Genomic DNA, 20,852 nt, shown 5'->3' with positions numbered 1-20,852 from the left:
GGTCTTGATGTGATGCCTGTGTAGTATCTTACTGATTTTGTCTGTAGTACCTCTTATGTAGGGCAGGACAGCTGTTCCATAGGTCTGTTCATCTTCTAGGTCTCCATTATGTCTCAGTGTGTTTTTGTGGATCAGGCCTGTGATTTTGCTTTTGTGGAACCCGTTGGCTGTCAGTACTTTAGTCAGGGTGCATAGTTCAGTCTTTATGTGTGTCTTGTCTGCCAGGCGTTTGGTTCTGGCAATTAGTGTTTTGGCCACGGAGTTTATCTGTGCTGGGTGGTGGTGGGATTGGGCGTTGAGGTAGCGGTTGGTGTGTGTTTTCTTCTGGTATATGGTGTGTCCTAGTGTGCCATCTGTTTTTTTTGTAGATTAGTACATCTAGGAATGGTAGTTGTTTGTTTGTTTCCGTTTCCATGGTGAATTTGATTTTGGGGTGTGTGCTGTTTAGGTGTGTTAGGAAATTGTTTAGGTTTTCTTTACCACGGGGCCAAATAACAAATGTGTCATCGATGTATCTTAACCATAGTTTGGGTTTGTGGGTGGCATTGGCTAGGGCTCTGGATTCGAATTCTTTCATGAATAGGTTTGCAATGATGGGTGATAGTGGTGATCCCATAGGGGATCCCATAAGCTTGCACTGGCACGAAGCCGAAAGCACCAGCCTGAGGATGGTGAGTGGGACCTCGTCGAAACGTCGCCAAGATACTCTCAATCTTACATGGGAAAAGACCCGAACACACCTAGACCTACATACCTGTACCCGTGAAAATCTACAAAAACAAACATATGTATGTATGCACGTATGTATGTATGAATTTGTAAGGAAGAATACAGGTAGGTCCTCAACTTACGATCACAGTTGTGCCCGAAATGTATGTTGCTAAGTGAGAAATTTGTTAAGTGAGCTTTGCCCCATTTTCTTGCAGTTGTTCCTGCAATCATTGCAGTTGTTAAATAAATAAAATGGTTGTTAAGTGAAACTGATTTCTGTCCTGACTCTGCTTGTCAGAAGGTTGGATCACATGACCCTGGGACATGGCAACCGTCATAAATGTGAGTCAGTTGCCAAGTGTCTGAATTTTGGTCATGTGACCATGGGGATCAGTGGTGGCATTCTACCGGTTCGGCCCTGTTCTGAAGAGCCGGTAACAGCAATGAGCAGCAGAGACTGAAACAATTCTCTCCACTGCTCTGCTGTTGGGCCTACCCGCCTGCCCGCCCGCCCGGGCTCTCCTACTCACCTTTGTCCTCTGAATTTGAAGCACAGCTGCTTTGTGCGGCACAGAAGAGCACCGTGCGGCAGCTGCTGTAGCGACTGGGATCGTGCAGGCTTGCAGGAGGTGAGTTAGAACGCCTCTGCGCCTGCGCAAAATGCACGTTTGGCATGTGTGCAAAGCCCGCCTACCAAGCTACGCCCACTGAACTGGTGGTAAAAATATTTGAATCCCACCCCTGATGGATCCCACCCCTATGGATGCTTCAACTATCCATAAGTGAAAAATGGTCATAAGTCACTTTTTTCAGTGCCGTTGTAACTTCAAAGGGTCACTAAACGAACTGTTGTAAGTTGAGGACTATTTGTGTTAACCGTCCAGATATTTATAATGCATGTGCGTTTATAGTTGAGCCCGATCGTTCTGAAGCACCTGGGAACTAAAATCTTCTGTAATGTTTAACTATGAAATCTTGCTCATTCATTTCATTCGTTCATTCATTTTGGCTTTTAGGAGCAAACATATTTCTTACATCATCAGGATTGATAAAGCTGGGAGATTTTGGCTGCTCGGTAAAATTAAAGAATAATATGCAGACAATGCCTGGAGAGGTGAATAGTACCCTGGGAACTGCCGGTAAGGAAGAACATACAATGAAATCTCTGTATATAACAGCCATTGAGATTCTCTAGTTATACTGTTGACTTCGTGCCTGATTTTATTAGGAGAATGTTAAGGTCTGATCTACAACAAGTATCCATCCTCCATTCCAAGTACTGGCTTAGCTACTGTTTAGGTTTTCAAGATTGATCCACATTGCTTAAATCCTGCCACCTTCTGGAATATCCATGTCATTACACAGCTGTAAATCTAAATCAAAAAAACCCAAAATCTTCAGATTGCATGTCCAGGATTGTCCAAACTGCATATCAGTAAAGTGCTCATCAGTATTACCCGTTGTTGTTATTATCTTTGCTGTTACGCAAAGAGATTTTATAGGGATGTGCAACTGTTTGGATGCAGAACAGAAAAGATGTTTTGGAAGAGATATGCACCTACTTGGTGCCACCTGCAAGCCAATTCTTAAACCCCCAACTTTTCCTTGCTCTCACTAAAGCTGTGCAGCATTAGAAAAATAGGCTTATGCGTTATGGAGATGGTAATTGGGTATGATGGCCGTTTTGCACCTTGTTGAGGGTTCAGATCAAATGTGCATTTTCCTGGGACCACATGATCGCTGTGCATGGGGGGGGGGGGATTGTCAAAGAAAGCCCTGACTTGGATAGTGAACCATATCCACATCACACTCCAAAACTGCTTTTCTGCATTATGATCCAAGTAGCCGTGCACTACTAAGGCTTTACGATATTAACTTCTAGCTTTGTACTAGAGACCTTATAATTGTGCGAAGATATTTCCCTTGCACTGGAGAGAGTGGGACACCTGTAGCTTCCAAGAGAAGGTATCTTGGAAAGGCATAATAAGATTGGTGAAAATGCTTCTAAAGCAGGGGTCTCAAACTCACGTCGTCACGGCCGTGTCACGTGACGTATCGGGACTTCCCCCCCCCTTCTCTAAACCGGGTGTGGGCATGGCCAGCATGTGACGCATCTGGTCCACCGGCCGTGACTTTGACAGCACTGTTCTAAAGTCAGCAACAATGTCTATGTTAAGTTCGCGTAGAATAAGTGAAAGTTGTACTTTGTACTTAGTGACTTGGCAGCACATATAGGTAGATTACGATTGATCTTGGCTTTGGTTTCTGGGACAAATCCTTTTGTTGAGAAACCTCCTGTTCCTTTTGTTGCATAAACTAATGTGACCCTTTGTGTTTTTTCAAAGCATACATGGCTCCTGAAGTGATTACCAGAGCGAAAGGAGAAGGCCACGGGCGAGCAGCAGACATCTGGAGCCTTGGATGTGTTGTGATCGAAATGGTCACAGGGAAGGTAAGTCTCCTATATGACATTCAATCAGTTTAGTTACTGAGAATGATCTAAATTCTAAAGCATGCCATTATTGGATTTCTGGGGAATTAAGTCACTTGAACTTTGCTCGGTTAAAAGCCCCTGGCAAGAGAAGAATTAATTTTGACTGAAATGCTGACTGTACTCTCCTCCGCTTAATAGAAAGAACTGATTCAACTGTGTATAACCTATTTATTAAAGCTGAAGTATGAATATATCTTGTCCTCGCAACTTCATTTAGTTCAATTATCTTGTTGAGCATAAAGACCTCAGGAAGTCTGCAAAGACTTCTGCTATCTCCATATAGGGAGTAAATTAGTTTCCAGATTTCAGATAAGCCAACCTTATAAACAAAGCCCCATTGGTGTAAAGAATTGCTCGGGAACATTGATGCGTTGCTTGCTTCTTAAATATATTAATGGAATAGAGAAATAGCTAAAGGTTGCCCACTGATTGGAATTGGCACCCACCCCATGTGCATATTTGTGGAGCTTTATACTCAGGGTTATTTGTTATGCTTATCAGAGCTTATTGTTATCAAAGAAGAAATGCACCAACTAACGCAATGTATACATTGTCTAGTTCGTGAGAAAATTCAGTTTCTTAACCTAGATATTCCTGCTTTGTTATAGAGACCCTGGCATGAATTCGAACACAACTTTCAGATCATGTACAGGGTAGGGATGGGTCATAAGCCTCCGATTCCTGAAAGGATAAGTCCAGAAGGAAAAGGTTTCCTTTCTCATTGCCTGGAAAGTGATCCAAAGATGAGATGGACAGCTAGCCAGCTCCTCGATCATTCGTTTGTCAAGGTTAGTTAAGCGTGACTATTCTTATTAGTAACTATCAGGGTCTTATTACACAAGAGTAACTGTTTAAATTTTAAAAAGCTTGTGGATTTGAGTTCTAGTCTTCATAAGCAATTACTACACGTTTTTCTTCTTTTAGAGTCACCAGAAGAATTGAAACAGCATCAATAATTCAGTAGTACAGAACCCCTAGCTAACTGGGAGATAAAGACATTGCTTTCATTTGCAGAGCTTTCTCCTATTGGCCACTTCCAAATGATTAGGCTTTGTGTGCCATTGGGACAAGGCACAAGGCACAAAATGGAGGTAGGGGTACATTTGGGAGAGCCTACTGTTTTGCTGCTGGGCTAAGCATCTTTCAAGCAAAATTATCCTAACCCTAACCAGATACGCTCAGCGGCCATAAGATGCTGGAGGTGGATGGATGAGAGGTGTGAAGGGTGAAATCCAGATCAGCATAATTCCAAAGTGCAACATTTGGCTTAGTCCAGGGGTATCCAACCGTGGCAACTTCAATACCTGTTGACTTCAACTGCCCGTTTCCTTATCGGTGGCCATGCTGGCAGTGGAATTCTGAGAGTTGAAATCCTTACACCTAGAAATGGCCAAGTTTGGGAAACACTATCCAATGGCATCCTTCAGGCGGTTTTCACACTTTGGAGGATCACATCACTTCTCTTGAAAAGAATGATATAATTTTGTCTACATAGTAATTACCGTAGATCTTAGTTGAACTGCAGTGTAAGATGTTACATCTGAGGAGTCCCTGTCAGGGAAGCAGAAGCATACCTTTAAAAGAAAAGCTCAGTTTGGGTTAATTATCTGCTCTCTCCTTGTTACCAACCAGGTGTGCACAGATGAAGAATGAAGCTATGCACATGGTTGCCTGTACTCGGGTGAAGTATTTTTGAATCACTACTATATGTAATATTTACATTTGGACTGTGTTAAGGCACAGGATATGACTCAAGGCCTAACATGACTGAAGACTGCACAAGTGACAGGCGTCACTTTTACTGCTGCTGCTGTTTGTTTCCCTTGGCACCTGTTGTTCCCTTGGCAGCCCCCCTGAGTTTAAAGAAGCTGCATGTTTCAGTGAAAGTGCCATTACTACTGTATAATGGACCATGAACTTATTTTTGTCCTTTCTCTGTTTCTCAGATGACTGAGAACTGTAATGTTAATATGTAGGATTTTTGAGCTTTTAGGTTCAAAAACAAAGTTAGTGTTATATCAGGCAGTCTGAACTTTATTTTTAATCTCCTGTTTGTTGAGTGCACTGACTGTGAACTTCTACTTTTCTGTTTTTGTTTTTGTTTTTTATTGGCCAGCTTGATTTGTTATGCGGACGTTGATTGAAGAATAAATTTAAAAGCTTTTTCTCAATAAATGGTTTATTTTAGGAAGTCTTTTGTTTCCTATTTTGTTTGAAGCTGATACTTAAAATGGCTTTATCATCCTCGGGAGTCTTATGTGAGGGTTGCCCTTGTGTTTCAAACGGTGTAGCTATTTGAGCTATAGTTTGGATAGGCTTTTAATAATTTGGGTGAAGTAACACCTTTACTCTTGCTCACAGTTATGCTTATGTCTGGCCACTAAAGAGCTACTGAAATGTGAATCCAGCTCTTCAGATGTAACTGATGTAGGAATCAGTTATGTTGCTCACCTGCAGTTATAGTCTTCAGCGACATATTGGGCTGTGGGTTTAACTCACTACTACTACGCTAGCTCTTTCTCCCCAAATCAAAATTCAGAGTTGCAAGTGAAATGAAGCTTCTATAAATAATTCCTTTAAACAATTCAGGGGTTCATTTCCTTGACCAAATACCAAGTACCAAATTCATCTCATAGAGAAAGGTAGTTATCAGCTAAGACTAGCTAAGTTGCATATGATTATCAAAGCAAAAGTCTAGCAAAGAAAGAGTGATTCAATTTATGCACATTTGGCTACCGTTATAAGGGCTTAAAGTTAATGTTCATGGTTCTCTCACACAGACTTAATCACTAAATTTTAATCTTTGCTTTTTAACTCCTATACTTGTTTAAATCAGATGTGGCTTCTTCCTGTACAATATCCATATTTACAGTTCTTTTAAAGACGCGTGCATCACTCTTAATATCGTATGCTTATATTTAGCTCTGATTTCTCAGCACCCTTCTATTTTGTTAATGATGTGTTGAAAAACACATTTACTTCATATCTAAGTATACTGCTATTTTAGCAACAATTAAGCTATATGGAGGTATTCGTAACAGAATCCTCCAATCCAGAACAATTTGTCCCATTAAAACACATAAGTTAGTTGAGGTTTACAGTGGGATATAATCTTGTTTGGCATTTGTATATTACGGTGACATGGCATCTAGGGTCACTTTGGTTTTTTTAGACTGAGAAAAAATGCTCGTTCAATGAAGCACTAAATATTTAATTTTGCATTTCATTTGGTTCTGGAACTTGAAAGAAACTAAGCAGGAACAAGGCAGCCTTGTAAAATAAAGTAATCCTGCTGTACATGGAATAAATTTTGTTTCCAAGAAATACATCAAAAACAACACTGGGCAGGAAGATCCAGTTGGTATTCTGATCAATATTATCCATTGAAAACAAAAGTTCAAGAAGAGATTCGTTCTTCAAGTAAACTTTGAAAAGTGGTAAATAAAAGATTGGGGAATCATAAGTCCATTAGAGTAATAAATAGATTTGGTAAGTAATGGATTAAGTGCAGCAGTAAAGTGAAGTGTTTTGGAAATCTCTAGTTTAGCATAGTGGAAAACGGAAACCGAACAAGGGAATTTTAATACATTATCTTAAATGCCTCCATACTACAAGTAGTCCTTACGACTAGAGGTGAACGTAAAATTTCTTTTGCTAAGAGAGACAACTGTTGAGTTTTATGACCTTTCTTGCCAGTTAAATGAATCATTAGTTAAGTTAGTACTACAGCTGTTTAGTGAATCTAGCTTCCTCACTGACTGCTCTTCAGAGGATTGCAAAAGTGATCCCATGACCCTGGGACACTGCAACCATCATAAATATGAGTCAATTGCCAAACATTTTGATACCATAGCCACAGAGAAGCTGCAGTGGTCGTAAGTGTAAAAAAGAGCTATAAGTCTTTTTTTTTTCAGCGCCGTTGTATGTTCAAATGGTCAAGTGAACTATTGTAAGTTGAGGACTACTTGTATGTCGGGAATGAACTTATCTGCATACAGGTCTACTGGATTAATGGTAACAGACCTGTTGAAAGCAACTGGGCTAAAATAAAAAGGCAAGCTAATCCAAAGAATCTGTTGCTTGGAGTTTGCTATAAATCATCAAAGCTGTCAGAAGAGAAAAAAGCAGGATTGATGTCTCAAAAAAAATGAAATGGTTTTGACGAAAGATTTCAACTGTCCAGGTATCTGCTAACAAGGCTCATTCTGCCAAATGTACCGGCTAAATTACTGTGTTGCTGATAATTTTCTCTTTCAAAAGTATGAGGATGGCTCTGTTATGTTGGATTTGGTCTTTGCGTAAGGTTCACTGAGTATTTTTAAATAGTTGGGACATTGGGTCACTAACTACTAAAAATAGTCTACCTCAAGCAATGGATTTTAGAATGCTAAACAAACCATTGTAGTATAAAAGTTGGTTTGTTCCTTAAGCCACAGAACTATAAACTTTTGTTTCCAAATGAAAATCGCAATAATTTTCAGGTTTATTTGGTCTAAATCAAACAATCTACATTACAGTCTAGAGCCGTAATGGCGAACCTATGGCTTATGTCAGGGGTGGGATCTGACAGGGTTAACTACTCGTTTGTTGATTTACGATGTGCTTCCCTCATCAGCCTGGTGCCTGGACAGCTGCGTGCCGAGAAGCAGCCTTTGAAAAAGCCCTTTTTTTCCTGCTTTTTTAACTGCGGCCATGCCTCGCACAGCAGCTGAAGTTGAAAAAAATCAGGAAATAAAAGTCAGGAAAGAGCCCAGGTGGGCGGGTGGGCAAAAACATCAGCAGACATAGAAGCGGTTCTATGTCTGCTGCTCTTCAGAGCTACTGGTTCTACAGAGGTGGACAGAACCAGTAGAAACCTCCCTGGCTCATGTGCCAGAAGCGGCATGCAGAGCCACTTCTGCCAGCGAGAGATCGCCCGGAAGAGCCCCACCACTTGCCAGACAGCTAATTGTCAGGTATCTGCTGCGCATGTGTATGGGGAGACGTGCACACATGGGCAGAGGCATGCAACATGCAGGGGGTTGCGTGTGCATGCATAGAGCGTGCAGTGCAGGGTTGCATGCACATGTGCAGGGGGGACAGGAGTCACATGGGTGCAGGCACACGAACGCCAGCGCACTTTTGGGACAATGTGGAAAAGGTTAGCCATCACTGATCTAGGGTAATTAGACTATGATAAACTCCACAAGGAGACATTATAGCAGCAGTGCAGATCTATATATTAAAGGGGCCATAGTACTATCCAAGCTGAGATAAATATTGTCAATATCTTAATATAATTTTCATGATCAATATTTATATACTAGGAATACAGCCAATGTAACACCTGTGTTTAAAGTTGAAATGTGATTCTAGAAAAGTCAGGCCAATTTACTGTCCAATTTGGAAAGTAGTATTAAAGATAATATTGTGCATATAGAAAATAAATTTTAGTGTATAAGTTTCTAAAGAAATAACTTCTCTCACTAATGTTTTGAGTTCCTTGAGAATGTTGATGTATGAATAACTGCATTGTGCTGGATATTTATATGAATGGATTTTCAAACAGCTTTTTCTTTCAGTTATTCGTACATCAAAATCTTGGGATTTAAGAGGCAGTCTCATATTCATAATGATTAAAGAACAAGAAGCAAAAAAAAGTAAAATTGTTTTTTACAGTAGAAGAATGCAAGAAATAGATTTTTTTTAGGATATGTAAATATGACTGGAAATGTTAAACCTTTCCGAATATAATAAAAGATTTAGAATGAATACTTGTAGCGAAGTCTGCAAAGAAATTAAACAAGTGCAAATTAAAAAATGGGATTGCAAAATAAAAGGGAAGTGCATTTCACTTCACTTTCTGAAGTGAATTGAAAACAAACTGGTAATAAAAGTGTCTTGGCAAACTGAAAACAACTGTTAGGAGGAAAGTCTTCCTATTTTTATCAGGCTGGCCAAAGGATAAATATTTGGATAGTGCTAAGTAGTTCAGTGAAAGTACTACTCAAGAATCACTCATTGGTTAAAACAATTACTTTCACAAAAATAAAGAGATTAGAAGTGAAACTAAATAAAATGCATTTGGAATACAAGGTTAATAACAAGTCTCTGGGCTTTCCAGAAGCCGCTTGTTGGTCACAATTGGGAAATCGGCTACCAGACTAAAAAGAACAAAGTAAAATAGTTCTTAGTTAATTATATAAAATACTCATTTTGTTGTCATCTTATAGGAAAGTAAATTTTATTTCATATTTTAATCCATTAAAGATTTATTCAGAAAAAAAAATATTCATTCATTCGCTTCCTTCCTAATACTATGTCTGCATACTTTCTCTTCGTTAATTAAAAAAAAAAAGAATGGTTTCTCTGGAAAATCTGAATTAAAGAAAAGTATAGAAAAATAAAATAAAATAAATTGCGGAATATTGACTTTTGTTGCCAGCTGGAGAATTGGAGGAGATGGATAGAGAAGAGATGAAGAGATGTAACTTCAGTGGAGGCATCAGCTTTCTCTAACAGATTCCTGGTCTTCATGACTGAAGACTGTTCACAGTAGTTCACAAGCTTGTTCCCTTTGGGTATGAAGCAGTCTCTGGAGATTTTCACTTTTGCTTCTCCTTGTGTCCCTGGTGGCCGTAAGTTGAGCCTTTGTTAATTTCTGTTACTCCTATCATCCATCGAACACCAACTGAAACTGAATTTTTTTTTTTAAAAAAAGAGGATATCTGGTGTTAAACAACTACAATTCGAAAACTAAGAGCAAATTTGCTCTCATATATCAAAGCATATACAAACTTTATATTGCAGTATTAGAAGTCTACCATGTTATGCAAAGAAAGATAATTTATTTGGGATATCATGCTAGAAATAAATGTTTTTTGTCTGTAGTTTTAAAAATATTCCAGGAGAAAAGATAGGGACAAAAACACACAAGATGATTGTCAGATACTTTGTTCAACTAGATGGACTGCTGTACAGTACTGTCCACTTTATTTCATTAAAGCAGCTATATCACTAATTTGAAATCATTTACATATCCCTTACTGGAAATGGTTTTTGTGTGTTAATTGGTTAAAACAATATAGCAATTTCTCCAATGAAGAGTTATTTTTAAAAAAACAACACCTGATGTCAAACCTGATTGGTGGTGTCAGGAAACTAGAAGCCAGGACAGAGTTCAGAAAGTACTGCAAGTTTATTCCATGCAACCTACTGTATATACAAAAATCTGATCCACTAATGGTCAAGGTAAATTGGTACCAGATGAGAGTCAATGGACTTGGGGCGGGGGGGGGGAGGCTACATGTACAGTTCAAAGGTCTCCTGAACATCAAAGGCCGGTCACTAGCCTGTAACCTTTTGATATTTAATGATGACTTCTAAAAGCATGATCCTTCCACAACCTAGTCAATTTTGCATCCTATAGTTGCAAGGGTATTATAAGTTAACTTCTAAAACTCTTCTCCCTTAGTAGCAGCAATGTCTCTTACAGCATAAATTATTGCCAAGCATTTTGACAGCGTTTAAATTCATCAGCCATTCATAAATACAATAAAACATTATTTGCAGAGAGCACAAATGCTGTCGTCATATTCACTTGTTACAGAATAGCATGGACTATGTACAGAAAATTCATTGTGGTATTAGAAAGACTAATTCATCTAAGCTTAACAGCTTTACAACAGGCTATTAAATAATCATAAACACACTTCCAAAGCAGAATAATCAACCACCAAATACATCAGGAGTCTCCAACCTTGGCAACTTTAAGACTTGTGGACTTCAACTCCCAGAATTGTCCAGCCAGCATGACTAGCTGAGGAATTCTGGGAGTTGAAGTCCACAAATCTTGAAAGACATCATTTGGTGAACACACTCACCAGCTCCAGCTAGGGAAATCCAAGAATCTGACAAATATAAAATATATGATTCCCATTATATCAAAATAGTTTTGAATGAGCACAGTTAAAGCTACATTGATCATAAAAACAAAAACTCAAAGCACAAACTAGTTTACAAATGACAATGCTTTTTGCATTAACTATATTATTTCAAGTCAATTTGTTGTGGAAAATACAGCTATGGTAATATAAGGAAATTACTGTTTTCTTCTTAACTGGAACTTCAGTAATAACCAAGAGAGAGAGAATAGCACTAGAAGTTCAGTTTTCACAATATCTCATCCCATCTCTGTTGTTCTAATGGACCTGAGTGAGATACTCAGTCCTGGGTCAGCTCAAACAATTTCACTTACTGCTGTCTAGCCTTCTTCAAGATTCTTAACCATTAGACTCCTAGCAGAGGCCTAGAAAGGAGGAGAAAGTAAGAGAGAGAGAGAGAGAGAGAGAAAGAGAAAGGAAACAGATGCACAGGAATGCATGCACCACCGTTCAATTGAAACTGCATGCTCATGCACTTATATAAAAGACATTGTGTTGAGCTGACTGTTGCAGAAATTATTGAAAAGAATCCATACTCTAGTATAAGGTACAGGCTCGTTTTTGAAAGGGTATGGGACCGGTCATTTACTGTCTGCCTTGTTTAATAGCCATTTCAAGTTACAATGGTTGGGGAAAAACCTGCTTTGTGACCACTCCTTCCATTTAGTCACTACAACATCCTGCAGTCATGTGATCGCCATTTGGATCCTTGCCCATTTACAACAATCGCAGCATCCTGCTGTCACCTAATGGTCATTTGTGAGCCTCACAACTGGCTTCCAACAAGCAGAATTAAGGGAAAACACAGAAGTGAAATCACAAGCCATTAATTGAAATGTGATGTCTCGCTTGATGTCCGCGGTGATTTCTTAATGATGGAAGTGTGAGTCACAAGATTATTTTGCTTAGAGACCAGGACACTCAGTAACAAGTTTCCAGTCCCAACTACTGTTAATAAGCAAGGCCTATTCGTACTTTCTATTCAATTATGTTACTAATCCAGAATCCATTTTAATTCTTGCTGCAAACAGATAAGAAGGAAGGGACTAGTTTAGAGAACTGTGCGTGAGAGACAGGTGTGCAAGGTAAAGAACTAATCTCAAAATGTCTTAAATATATGACCAACTTCTGTGCAGTGTGGTCATAATGCTTCTAATAATTAGCCCATTTCCTGTTTAGCTGAAACTGAACTAGATGAATTAGGTATTAATAAAGGAGAATATCTGGTGCTCAGGTTGAAAGGAGGGGTCTTTGCTATTCTCTCAGCTGGGGGTTTTGTTTTGTTTTCTGGGCAGACATTTCATTCATCACTGATGATATTACCTAGGGTGGGCAATTGAAATCTCTGCAAGAAAACAACCAAGCTCAGAATTCTATATTTTTGAACAGCAGCTATCAGAAGGCTAATATACTGGCAGTTACCTGGAAAATGAAAACTATGGAAAATAAACATCAAGAGGAAACAAATATACTTGAGATTGTGATAGCAGCCACTAGCACCGCATCATTCAGAGACTTCATCAATCAATTATATATGGGACTTCCCTGTAGAGCAGGGATGTCAAACTCTGTATTTCATTGAGGGCCGCATCGGGGTTGTGTTGACCACAGGGGGCCATGGGGTGGGCATGGCTGGGATGGGCATCACTGGTCGAGGTTCCATTTTTAGCCATGACTGCTTCCTGCAGCCCTCTGCCAGTGAAAATGAAGCTTGGAAAGGCCACAAACAGCCCGGGCGGCCAAAAACCGAACCCGGGCAGGCTGCATGCGGCTTCCCCAAGCTTCCTTTTCGCTGGGAGAGGCACTGTGAGCCAGTCCTTCCCTGTTTCCAGAGTGGCCTCATGAGCCAGATCTAAGCACCTTGTGGGCCTTGAGTTTTGACACCCCTGCTGTAGAGGATACTTTGTCTGAACATGCAGAAGAACAATCCTTTCACATATGGTGCATATGATATCCATCATCATGTACAGAAGAAAACTTCATGCTGGTGAGAGAAAATGCTGTTGATGTGGTCAGCATTCATCCAATCAACTGTTGATTGGATGAATGTCCTTTAGTTTTAATCCTATTTATTTTACATACTTTTATATGCACTATATTTCTATGACCTATGTTATACTTATTTTACATGCTCAAATGTTGAACATTATATGTCTATAAAGGTGCCTCTGACACAAATAAAGAAAAAAAAAATCAATTATTATCTTAACTCTTCCAGTTGATGAAGTTCTCCCTCTGCTGCATGGTTTCTTGTAAATTATTTTGAAACACTCATGTTTACCACAATTGTGCAACACTCCGGGTTTAAAGGGAAGAAGACGCTTTACAGTGCATGAGACGGTAGCAACTTTATCAGGATTGCAATGTTGCCCTGTAGCATGACCCCAGGCAGAGACATATTCTTTTTTAAGAAGTTGCAGGTAAGTACTACGTATGCACCCCTGTGTGTTCCAAAGAACCTTTCTACAACGTACTATTATTTTGAACATCCCAAGCTCATCCTTTGCCTTTCTTGTCTCTTTTTATGTCACATTTTTTTTAAGAAATCAAACTGTAGGCAAGGACTCCCCACCCCACCCCTTGTAGCTGAAGAGTGGAATCATTTCTATGAATGTACAAAAAGCAACTTTCTAACCTCCCTCATCTACCTAGCACATCATCTAGAAGAGCTCAAATTGAAAATCTACTGACACAATAGCAAATAAGGCCCTAAGAAACCAAAGCACTTGTTGGTCACAGAAGCCATGGAAGTGTGTTAAGATTTATATCCTGTCTTTCTTTCAGGAGCTCAACTGGACATGCATTCTCCTCATTCTTTACACAATGAGTGGGGTAGGATCGTACAAGAGCGAAAGATTGTTGAACTGCTGTGGCTAAGGAAAATCTCAGATCTAATCTTTGTCAACATCTTAACTGCACCATACCAGATCTCTCAAAGGGCCACTATTCTGCTAGGTACTATTAAGGGGACTGATGCAAATTAGCTAAAAGCAGAAACAGAAGATAATATTTATCTATGCAGGACTTTAAGATCAGTGTAACCACAAATGTCCTTTATATGTCCTCAAACCAAATACCTCCTTATCAAAATGACAAATGCCCTTCATTAAGGCAGCAAGTTGCATATCCCGCTGTCACAAGAAAGCAATACTTAGAGACCATAATGAGGCCAAGTCCAGCTTTATTCAACTCCTGGCTATCCAAAGCAAGGTGATTTTTTAAAACTGAATCTCTGGAATTCAAATAGATATTCAAATTATTCTTCCGGAAGAACCAGATGAAATATAAGTCTCAGATTATACTTTAACCCATCTACCATGCTATCATTCAACACCTGGACTTCAATGCTACTTTGAGATGCATGTGCATTAAAGATGCTTTCCTTATACTGAAGGAAGAAAAATGTAATAATGTGTGCGCACATTGCTGTTTCAAGAGAGTGTATAGTATTTTGCACCCGTTAAAAACATTCTTTCAATAGCTTCTTTCACACTGCTAACAATTTTAACTAAGTGGTCATCTTAATATTTTCAAAAAATAATTTAGGTTGCAGAGTTGAAATAATGCTATATATAAGTGAAAAAGTTCACTTCTTAAAATTACTTCTATCATCAAATTATTTCCAATCTTAAAAGATTCACCAGACATTCTATTGGATAGTAATTGACAGCGATAACATTTAACAGGTTTATTAATAATCGGTGGAATGTATTCAGTATTTATTTATTATATAATATTAATAGCTTATGTTAAAATACTCCTATCCATCATGGCTAAAGCTGTCTTATGCTTAGTTTAGCAAATAATGTCTCCATTTTGGGGACAAGGAGTCTGGTGATAATATTTGCTATTATCCTTTTTTAATTGTTTTTATCATATGATGAATGCTTAGTATTTTAAGCATTCAAGATCATAAAAATTATGGAACATTAGGAACATTAAAAATGTAATATCAAAATCAATTAACCTGGAGTAGTGTTTAAGATGATAAAACATTTTTCAAAGGCTTCTTTGAATTAAATAAGGAAAGCCAGCAGAAATTTGTAATAAATGTGTTTGACAATTCTAGATTATGGTAACCAGATTTACTATAATCAGACACATTTCTTCGTAGTATGATATGAGTAAGTAATTTGATGTTTCCAGCTCTCCAAACTAATAATGTCTATTGAAATTAAGGTATTTGTTAACTGGGTGTGACATTTCTGTGTTTATTTTGCAGCAGACTTGGCTGGGTCACATAAATAGCTTTTATATTTATTATGAAATTTGTGCTATGTGCAAAGATTCAGTGATTAAAATCTCCACTTGCTTGAAAGTTTAAAGTCAACATTTTTATAATGGTTTCAAAAAAACTGCATGCAAAAACATGCAGCCATGCGTGCAACCAGAGTAACCCACCAACGATTTTCCTCTTAAAGGTTGGGTTTTCTCTTTTAGGAAATCAATCTTAAAATCTAGCCTGGATGATTACAAAATGAATAATATTCTTAATATCCTTTCCATCACAAAAATTGGTGGGTACATACTCTCCCATTACATTACCTATATATACAGTAATTGTGGTCATGCAGTTCTAATCTCTCATTATTATCTGTTTATTTTTTTACGATCAGCTCATTCTCTTGGATGTTAAATGTTTACATTGGAAACATTTTGTACCAGTTTAAGTTCCTCTTACTATTAAATATTCAAAACCAACATCATCATTTCCTTTAAAAAGGGGCAAAGCTCTTTCTGACAGATAGTTCAGGAAGCAATCAAAGTTTCGCTGCTGATGCAACACTGCATCAAAAATGTAAGAATTTCTGCTTCATCTCTTAATGGAAGGGGGTGAAGAAGAGGACAGGATGTAAACCTTTGGAGAGATACAATAATAATCACAAAACCTCTGTGCCATGGAATAAATATGGTGCAAAACTACTTTTCTCTTATTTCCATATACAAAGGCTGATTCATTTCATTTAGTCAGAATGAAGCTGACTAATAGTGCACCTGTTTTGATGAAAGTATCCTCCAAATTCCATCTGGGTCAAGACCCTAGTTATGTAGTAGGATGAGTAGACAATCCTTAAGAGTTGTGGCATATGCTTGTTGCAACTGAGTTGGCTAATCCAATTTAACATATCCACAATACAATTTTTGGGGGGGAGACAAATAATTATATATACCGTTTTTTTTTGCTCCATAAGACACATTCCCTCCCCCCACAAAGTGGGTGGAAATGTCTGTGTTGGTGCCAGTCCTTTGGTGAATAGCAACCAAGCCATGGTGGTGGGGTCCTTTTACAGTGCTGAACCCCGCCTCTTCTGTCTTAGTCATTGCCTGCCTCTCTGTCTCTTTTCCGCAGTGCAGGTGTCAATAGGCAGAGCTGGCACATGAGAGGACACCTATCTGTGGTCCTCTCAGGCTCCTCCTGATATTTTTTTTTCTTGTTTTCCTCCCCTAAACCTGGGTGTCTTATGGTCAGGTGCATCTTATGGAGTGAAAAATATGGTAAATAAGCTCTGCCTGATGCAAGTATTCCTCTGTACTATCTATCACACACCAATCTTTGCCATTTCTTATTCCAAACATCTTAAATGGTGAATACCCGGTTCAATTTTCAGGAACTGCCTGTAGGGAGGAAACATATTTATTCTACACTCTACATATGAACATAGTGATAGGTATTTTGCAGAAATGAAAGATCCGATACTGGTTCCACTTATCCTTAAAAATCATGTTAGATTGATGGGATTAGACAGAAACTTTATTATTGAAAATATAAAAACTAATACAACTAAAAAAAGTAAATAAAAAAATAAAAAGCGCAGAAAAGAAAAATAAGAATATAGTAAAGAAAAAGAAAATATGTATAGAATTTACTTCCCGGCATCACAAGTATAAATAATTTTAATAATTTATCACCGTTTCAACTTCTCTTAAATGTAACAAACTATCTGCTTCCCATGTCCCATCTCTTATCTATAAACAATTTATTAAAGCCGCCTTGTTTAATCCTGGACAGCAAAAGTCCATTTAGGGTTACCAGAGATAACAATTATATATTTTAACCTTGATCAAATAAGCCAATGGAAAAAAAACAACAACAGACAGCTAACACTATCTCCTGCATTCTAAATACATAGACATAAATTGGTCAGTGTGCAAAATTGGTGCAGAATGTAGGTTACTTCAACACAGTCCTTTCTGTCTTTGAGTCAGGGGTGAAACTATATACAAAAATCACAGTAGAGATTATAAGCTATAAAGAGAATCACCCTTATATCTTTTTTTCTCTGACAACCCCAAATTATTATGCAGAGACATGCAGCCCACAGGGGGCTGTGTCTTGCATGCATGCACAGAGGTGCAGCGTGGGGTGATAATGCATGCGCAGATGCATGGCACGTGGGCGGATCGTGCACGCAGGTGCAGAGATGCGCAGTGCTTGAGGGGCACATGCATTGCCTTCTGGGTGCTGGCATATGAGTGTGCGCGCACACAATTTTCAGCACAGGAGCCCCAAAAGGTCAGCCACTACTGACATACAGCATTCAAGTTTTAAATGCCTTAATAAGTGCATTATTTGGAAGAACTGCTGGGGACCCGGCAGAAGCACAGAACCGTACTAATTAAAGCAGCCAACTCTTTATTTCAGACTTTGACATGAGTCTCAATAGACGTGTTTGCTTTAATTAGTAGCACTATCCCAAATTCAGGCATAGCTCCAATGATCAACAAGGAATTCCACGCACAATAAAAGAACAAACAATCTATTTTGCTGCAGTTTCAGGGTGTCCATCATTTGTTCCTAACTCAATACTCTGTAGAATTTCCTAAAGTGCACATTTGATCATTAAGCTCAGTGAGAAGTATTGAAATAAAAGGCACGCCTTACTATGGAAGGATTTTGCCTTCCATAATGATAGCCCTCCTACTATAGGTGAAGAGGCTGTGAGAAACAGATAGCTTATATATAAGCAACGTTTCCCAGTCTTAATAACTTTAAAGATGTGTGGATCTCAATTCCCAAAATTCTCGCAATAGCAGGGTTGAGAAACCCTGCTCTTTCTAGAGGGAAAGGCAATAAAGAGAAAATGCAAAGTGGAGGATTTCAAGACCATATTCCAGATAATTTGGAAATGGGAACTTGCCCTCATACACTTGCTGCTTTTCTACCCATATAGCCCAACCATTTCTTATTCAACGTTGCTTGGAAACAGGTGCTACTTGATGGGAAACGAGCATCATCAGAATCAATTGCCCATCTATGATCATTCATGCTCCATCCAGAATTTCATGAGAACAATAATAAAACAACATATACTCTTGCTAGACAATGGCTGATGCCATTTCTATTTATAACAATTTGGCTACAAAATAAAAGTAGAATGTTGAGCAAGATGAGTTCTTAAGCATAATTAATCAATCAATCAAATATGTATAGCTGCCCATCTCATCAGACTGGACAGTGCACAACAATCGTATTTAAAAAACACATTAAAAAAACCCACAGATGTGGTTGGGGGAACTATATTAAGAAATAAATAGCATAAAAAAACCAAATATACCATACCCCTAGGCAAAGAGAGAATAAAAATGCCCATCTTAACTATGGAGTCATCCAAGCATAGCTCAGATTCCCTGCGAGGCTGCGAGCCATAGGCCTTATAATATAACCAGGTGTTGAGAGCCTTCAGGAATGTCAAAAAGGATGGAGCTAATTAATTTTGAGGAAAGAATGTTCCAGAAGGTGTAGGGGCCAGGGCATAGAAGGAATGTCTCCTGGGATTTACCACATGTAGTTTCATTACAGAAGGGACTAGCAGCATGCGTCTTCTGCCGGATGATGGGACAGGCAGATGTAATTTTGGAGAGCCCTCAAGCAACCCAACCCCATACCATGAATGGCTTTCAAGCTCAAAATCAGAACTTTAAATTGGATCCAGAAGAAAGCTGACAACCAATGCAGCTCACATAACACAGATATAACATGTGGTCTTGTAGAGGTAAATATAACTGCCTCTACCATTGCATTTTCTCCCAGCTGAAGCTTCTGGATAGTTTTCATGGGCAGCCCCAGATAGAACACAGGACAGTAAGAGATGATTAAGGCATGAGTGACTCAGCAGAGAATTGATTAAACTGTTAAAAGTGGCAGTGGGAAGTTTGCAGCTCCAGACTTGCAAGATTGATGACAGCCCTCCCTGGTAAATATACCGGAAACACAATTAGATGAGCTAATTCTACTTCATTGTAAGGCTACATTAACAGCATCTTGTAAGTCTAAACGTGTATCTTTCCCGCTGCCACCTAAGCAACTGAGCAAGTAGGGTAGGTTCTTCCAAAGTTTCCTTCTCTGACCATTATGCCACTGGGACTCCTCCCTCTCACTTGGTTGTTTTCCAAACAGCACCTCTTCATCCCGCCCCCAGAGCCATCCACACATTCAGGGAACAGGAACATGAAACTGGAATAAGGAAATGGACCTACAAACTCCAAGTGCAGCCTGTTTCCTGCCTGGCACCATACATAACGGTGCCCCATTTGGGGATGTGGGGCGGGGGATGATTCCCCTCCACATCCCCAAAGGCCACATCCATCCTGGCTCCTCAGCTCCAGAAGCAGTGGTCCTCCCATTGTCCTTTATGAATGGCATAATGCATCCCAGGGAGGGAAAGCCAGATAACTTGAGGTGCCATAAGGGTGATTTTAAGAAAGAAAGAAAATGTCAGAAAGAGAAATGTTAGATGGATCTGAGAAACAATAAGCCACACATTGGAAAATTTGCTAGCTATAAACGTTCTTTTCTGCCTTTTTTCTTCAGTATTTCCTAGTGCAGTTCCAATGCAATTATGTAAATTTCTAAAAAAACCAAGTCATTTGTAGGACAACAGCTGAGTGAAATTTTAGATCACCAAATTCTCCTCTGTCTTCAGAGTTAAACTGAGGTTACCAAAGCCCAAATTTACTCCTCCCACTCAGATTCATCTATCCACATTAGATGCTGAGGGCGGAGTTTTTGGTAGGGTTAGTAAAGAAGGCCTTTCTCGTGGGGGCTGGAAACAACTCACCTGCAATCAAGACAGAGGCTACAGTGGCAAGTGTCAGGTATGAGCCACTGCTAATCATGTTGATGAGCAGCTTGAATAAAGGGTAGAGTAGCAACAAGGCCCAGAAAAGCCAATTCAAGAGAGGCCATGGCCGCCGAGGAAGCACAGTAGAGTTCTCTGGATATCTTCCTGTCCTGTAATATTCTTCTTGGATGATATCCTAGTCAGAACAATATGGGAACGAGCTGGTTATCTGCTAAATTCATCACTGCAAGCAGAAAGTGTGATTTCTCTCCCTATTTCTGGTGTTTCTGTTCCTCTAGGGAACGGAAGACATAAACCTGATGGCTATTGAGTGCATTATTCCTCCACCCAGCCAATTGCCATTTTCTCATTTGCAAAACCTACAGGTTCAATCAGCTCTTCTTTTTAAGAAAACTAAGCAATCACTTTCAGATTTCAGGAATGGAAATGTATGACAACTGAACAGCGAGAGCAGGGTTGGGCAATTACTTTTTCCAAGGGGCCACCTGAGAGATTGGGATTGTTGTAGAGGGCCGTCTCAAATCTTAATCATCATAAGAACGGTTAAATAATGAACCAACCTTTTCTTGATAGAGTTTGTAAAGCCAATCAGAACACTCCTGGTCACCTTCTGGAACTTCCTCTAATGGAATCCGCCTAGAA

The 20,852-nt window shown here is 39.1% G+C and overlaps 2 protein-coding genes across 19 annotated transcripts in view; one reads left to right on the top strand and one right to left on the bottom strand.

The window, feature by feature from the left end:
• Positions 1-5,396, top strand: part of MAP3K4 (mitogen-activated protein kinase kinase kinase 4) — a 99,734-nt gene extending 94,338 nt beyond the window's left edge. For all 16 annotated transcript variants that reach the window (XM_087938692.1, XM_087938713.1, XM_087938664.1 and 13 more), the window contains 4 exons: positions 1,728-1,850; positions 3,057-3,163; positions 3,814-3,993; positions 4,838-5,396. In XM_087938692.1, the coding sequence (XP_087794818.1) occupies positions 1,728-1,850; positions 3,057-3,163; positions 3,814-3,993; positions 4,838-4,858 (431 nt within the window). In that variant the 3' untranslated portion in view covers positions 4,859-5,396. The remainder of the gene's footprint in view (positions 1-1,727; positions 1,851-3,056; positions 3,164-3,813; positions 3,994-4,837) is intronic.
• Positions 5,397-9,395: 3,999 nt separating this feature from the next.
• AGPAT4 (1-acylglycerol-3-phosphate O-acyltransferase 4) overlaps positions 9,396-20,852 on the bottom strand; it is a 44,344-nt gene continuing 32,887 nt past the window's right edge. For all 3 annotated transcript variants that reach the window (XM_026705089.2, XM_026705090.2, XM_087938746.1), the window contains 3 exons: positions 20,771-20,846; positions 20,187-20,385; positions 9,396-9,881 (listed from right to left, as the gene is read on the bottom strand). In XM_026705089.2, coding sequence (XP_026560874.1) covers positions 9,790-9,881; positions 20,187-20,385; positions 20,771-20,846 — 367 coding nt within the window. In that variant the 3' untranslated portion in view covers positions 9,396-9,789. The remainder of the gene's footprint in view (positions 9,882-20,186; positions 20,386-20,770; positions 20,847-20,852) is intronic.

The sequence above is a fragment of the Pseudonaja textilis genome, chromosome 1 (genome assembly GCF_049901715.1).
Source record: "Pseudonaja textilis isolate UNSWEBS1 chromosome 1, rPseTex1.2, whole genome shotgun sequence".
Lineage (NCBI taxonomy): Eukaryota > Metazoa > Chordata > Lepidosauria > Squamata > Elapidae > Pseudonaja > Pseudonaja textilis.
This window is presented reverse-complemented; position numbering and strand designations above follow the sequence as displayed.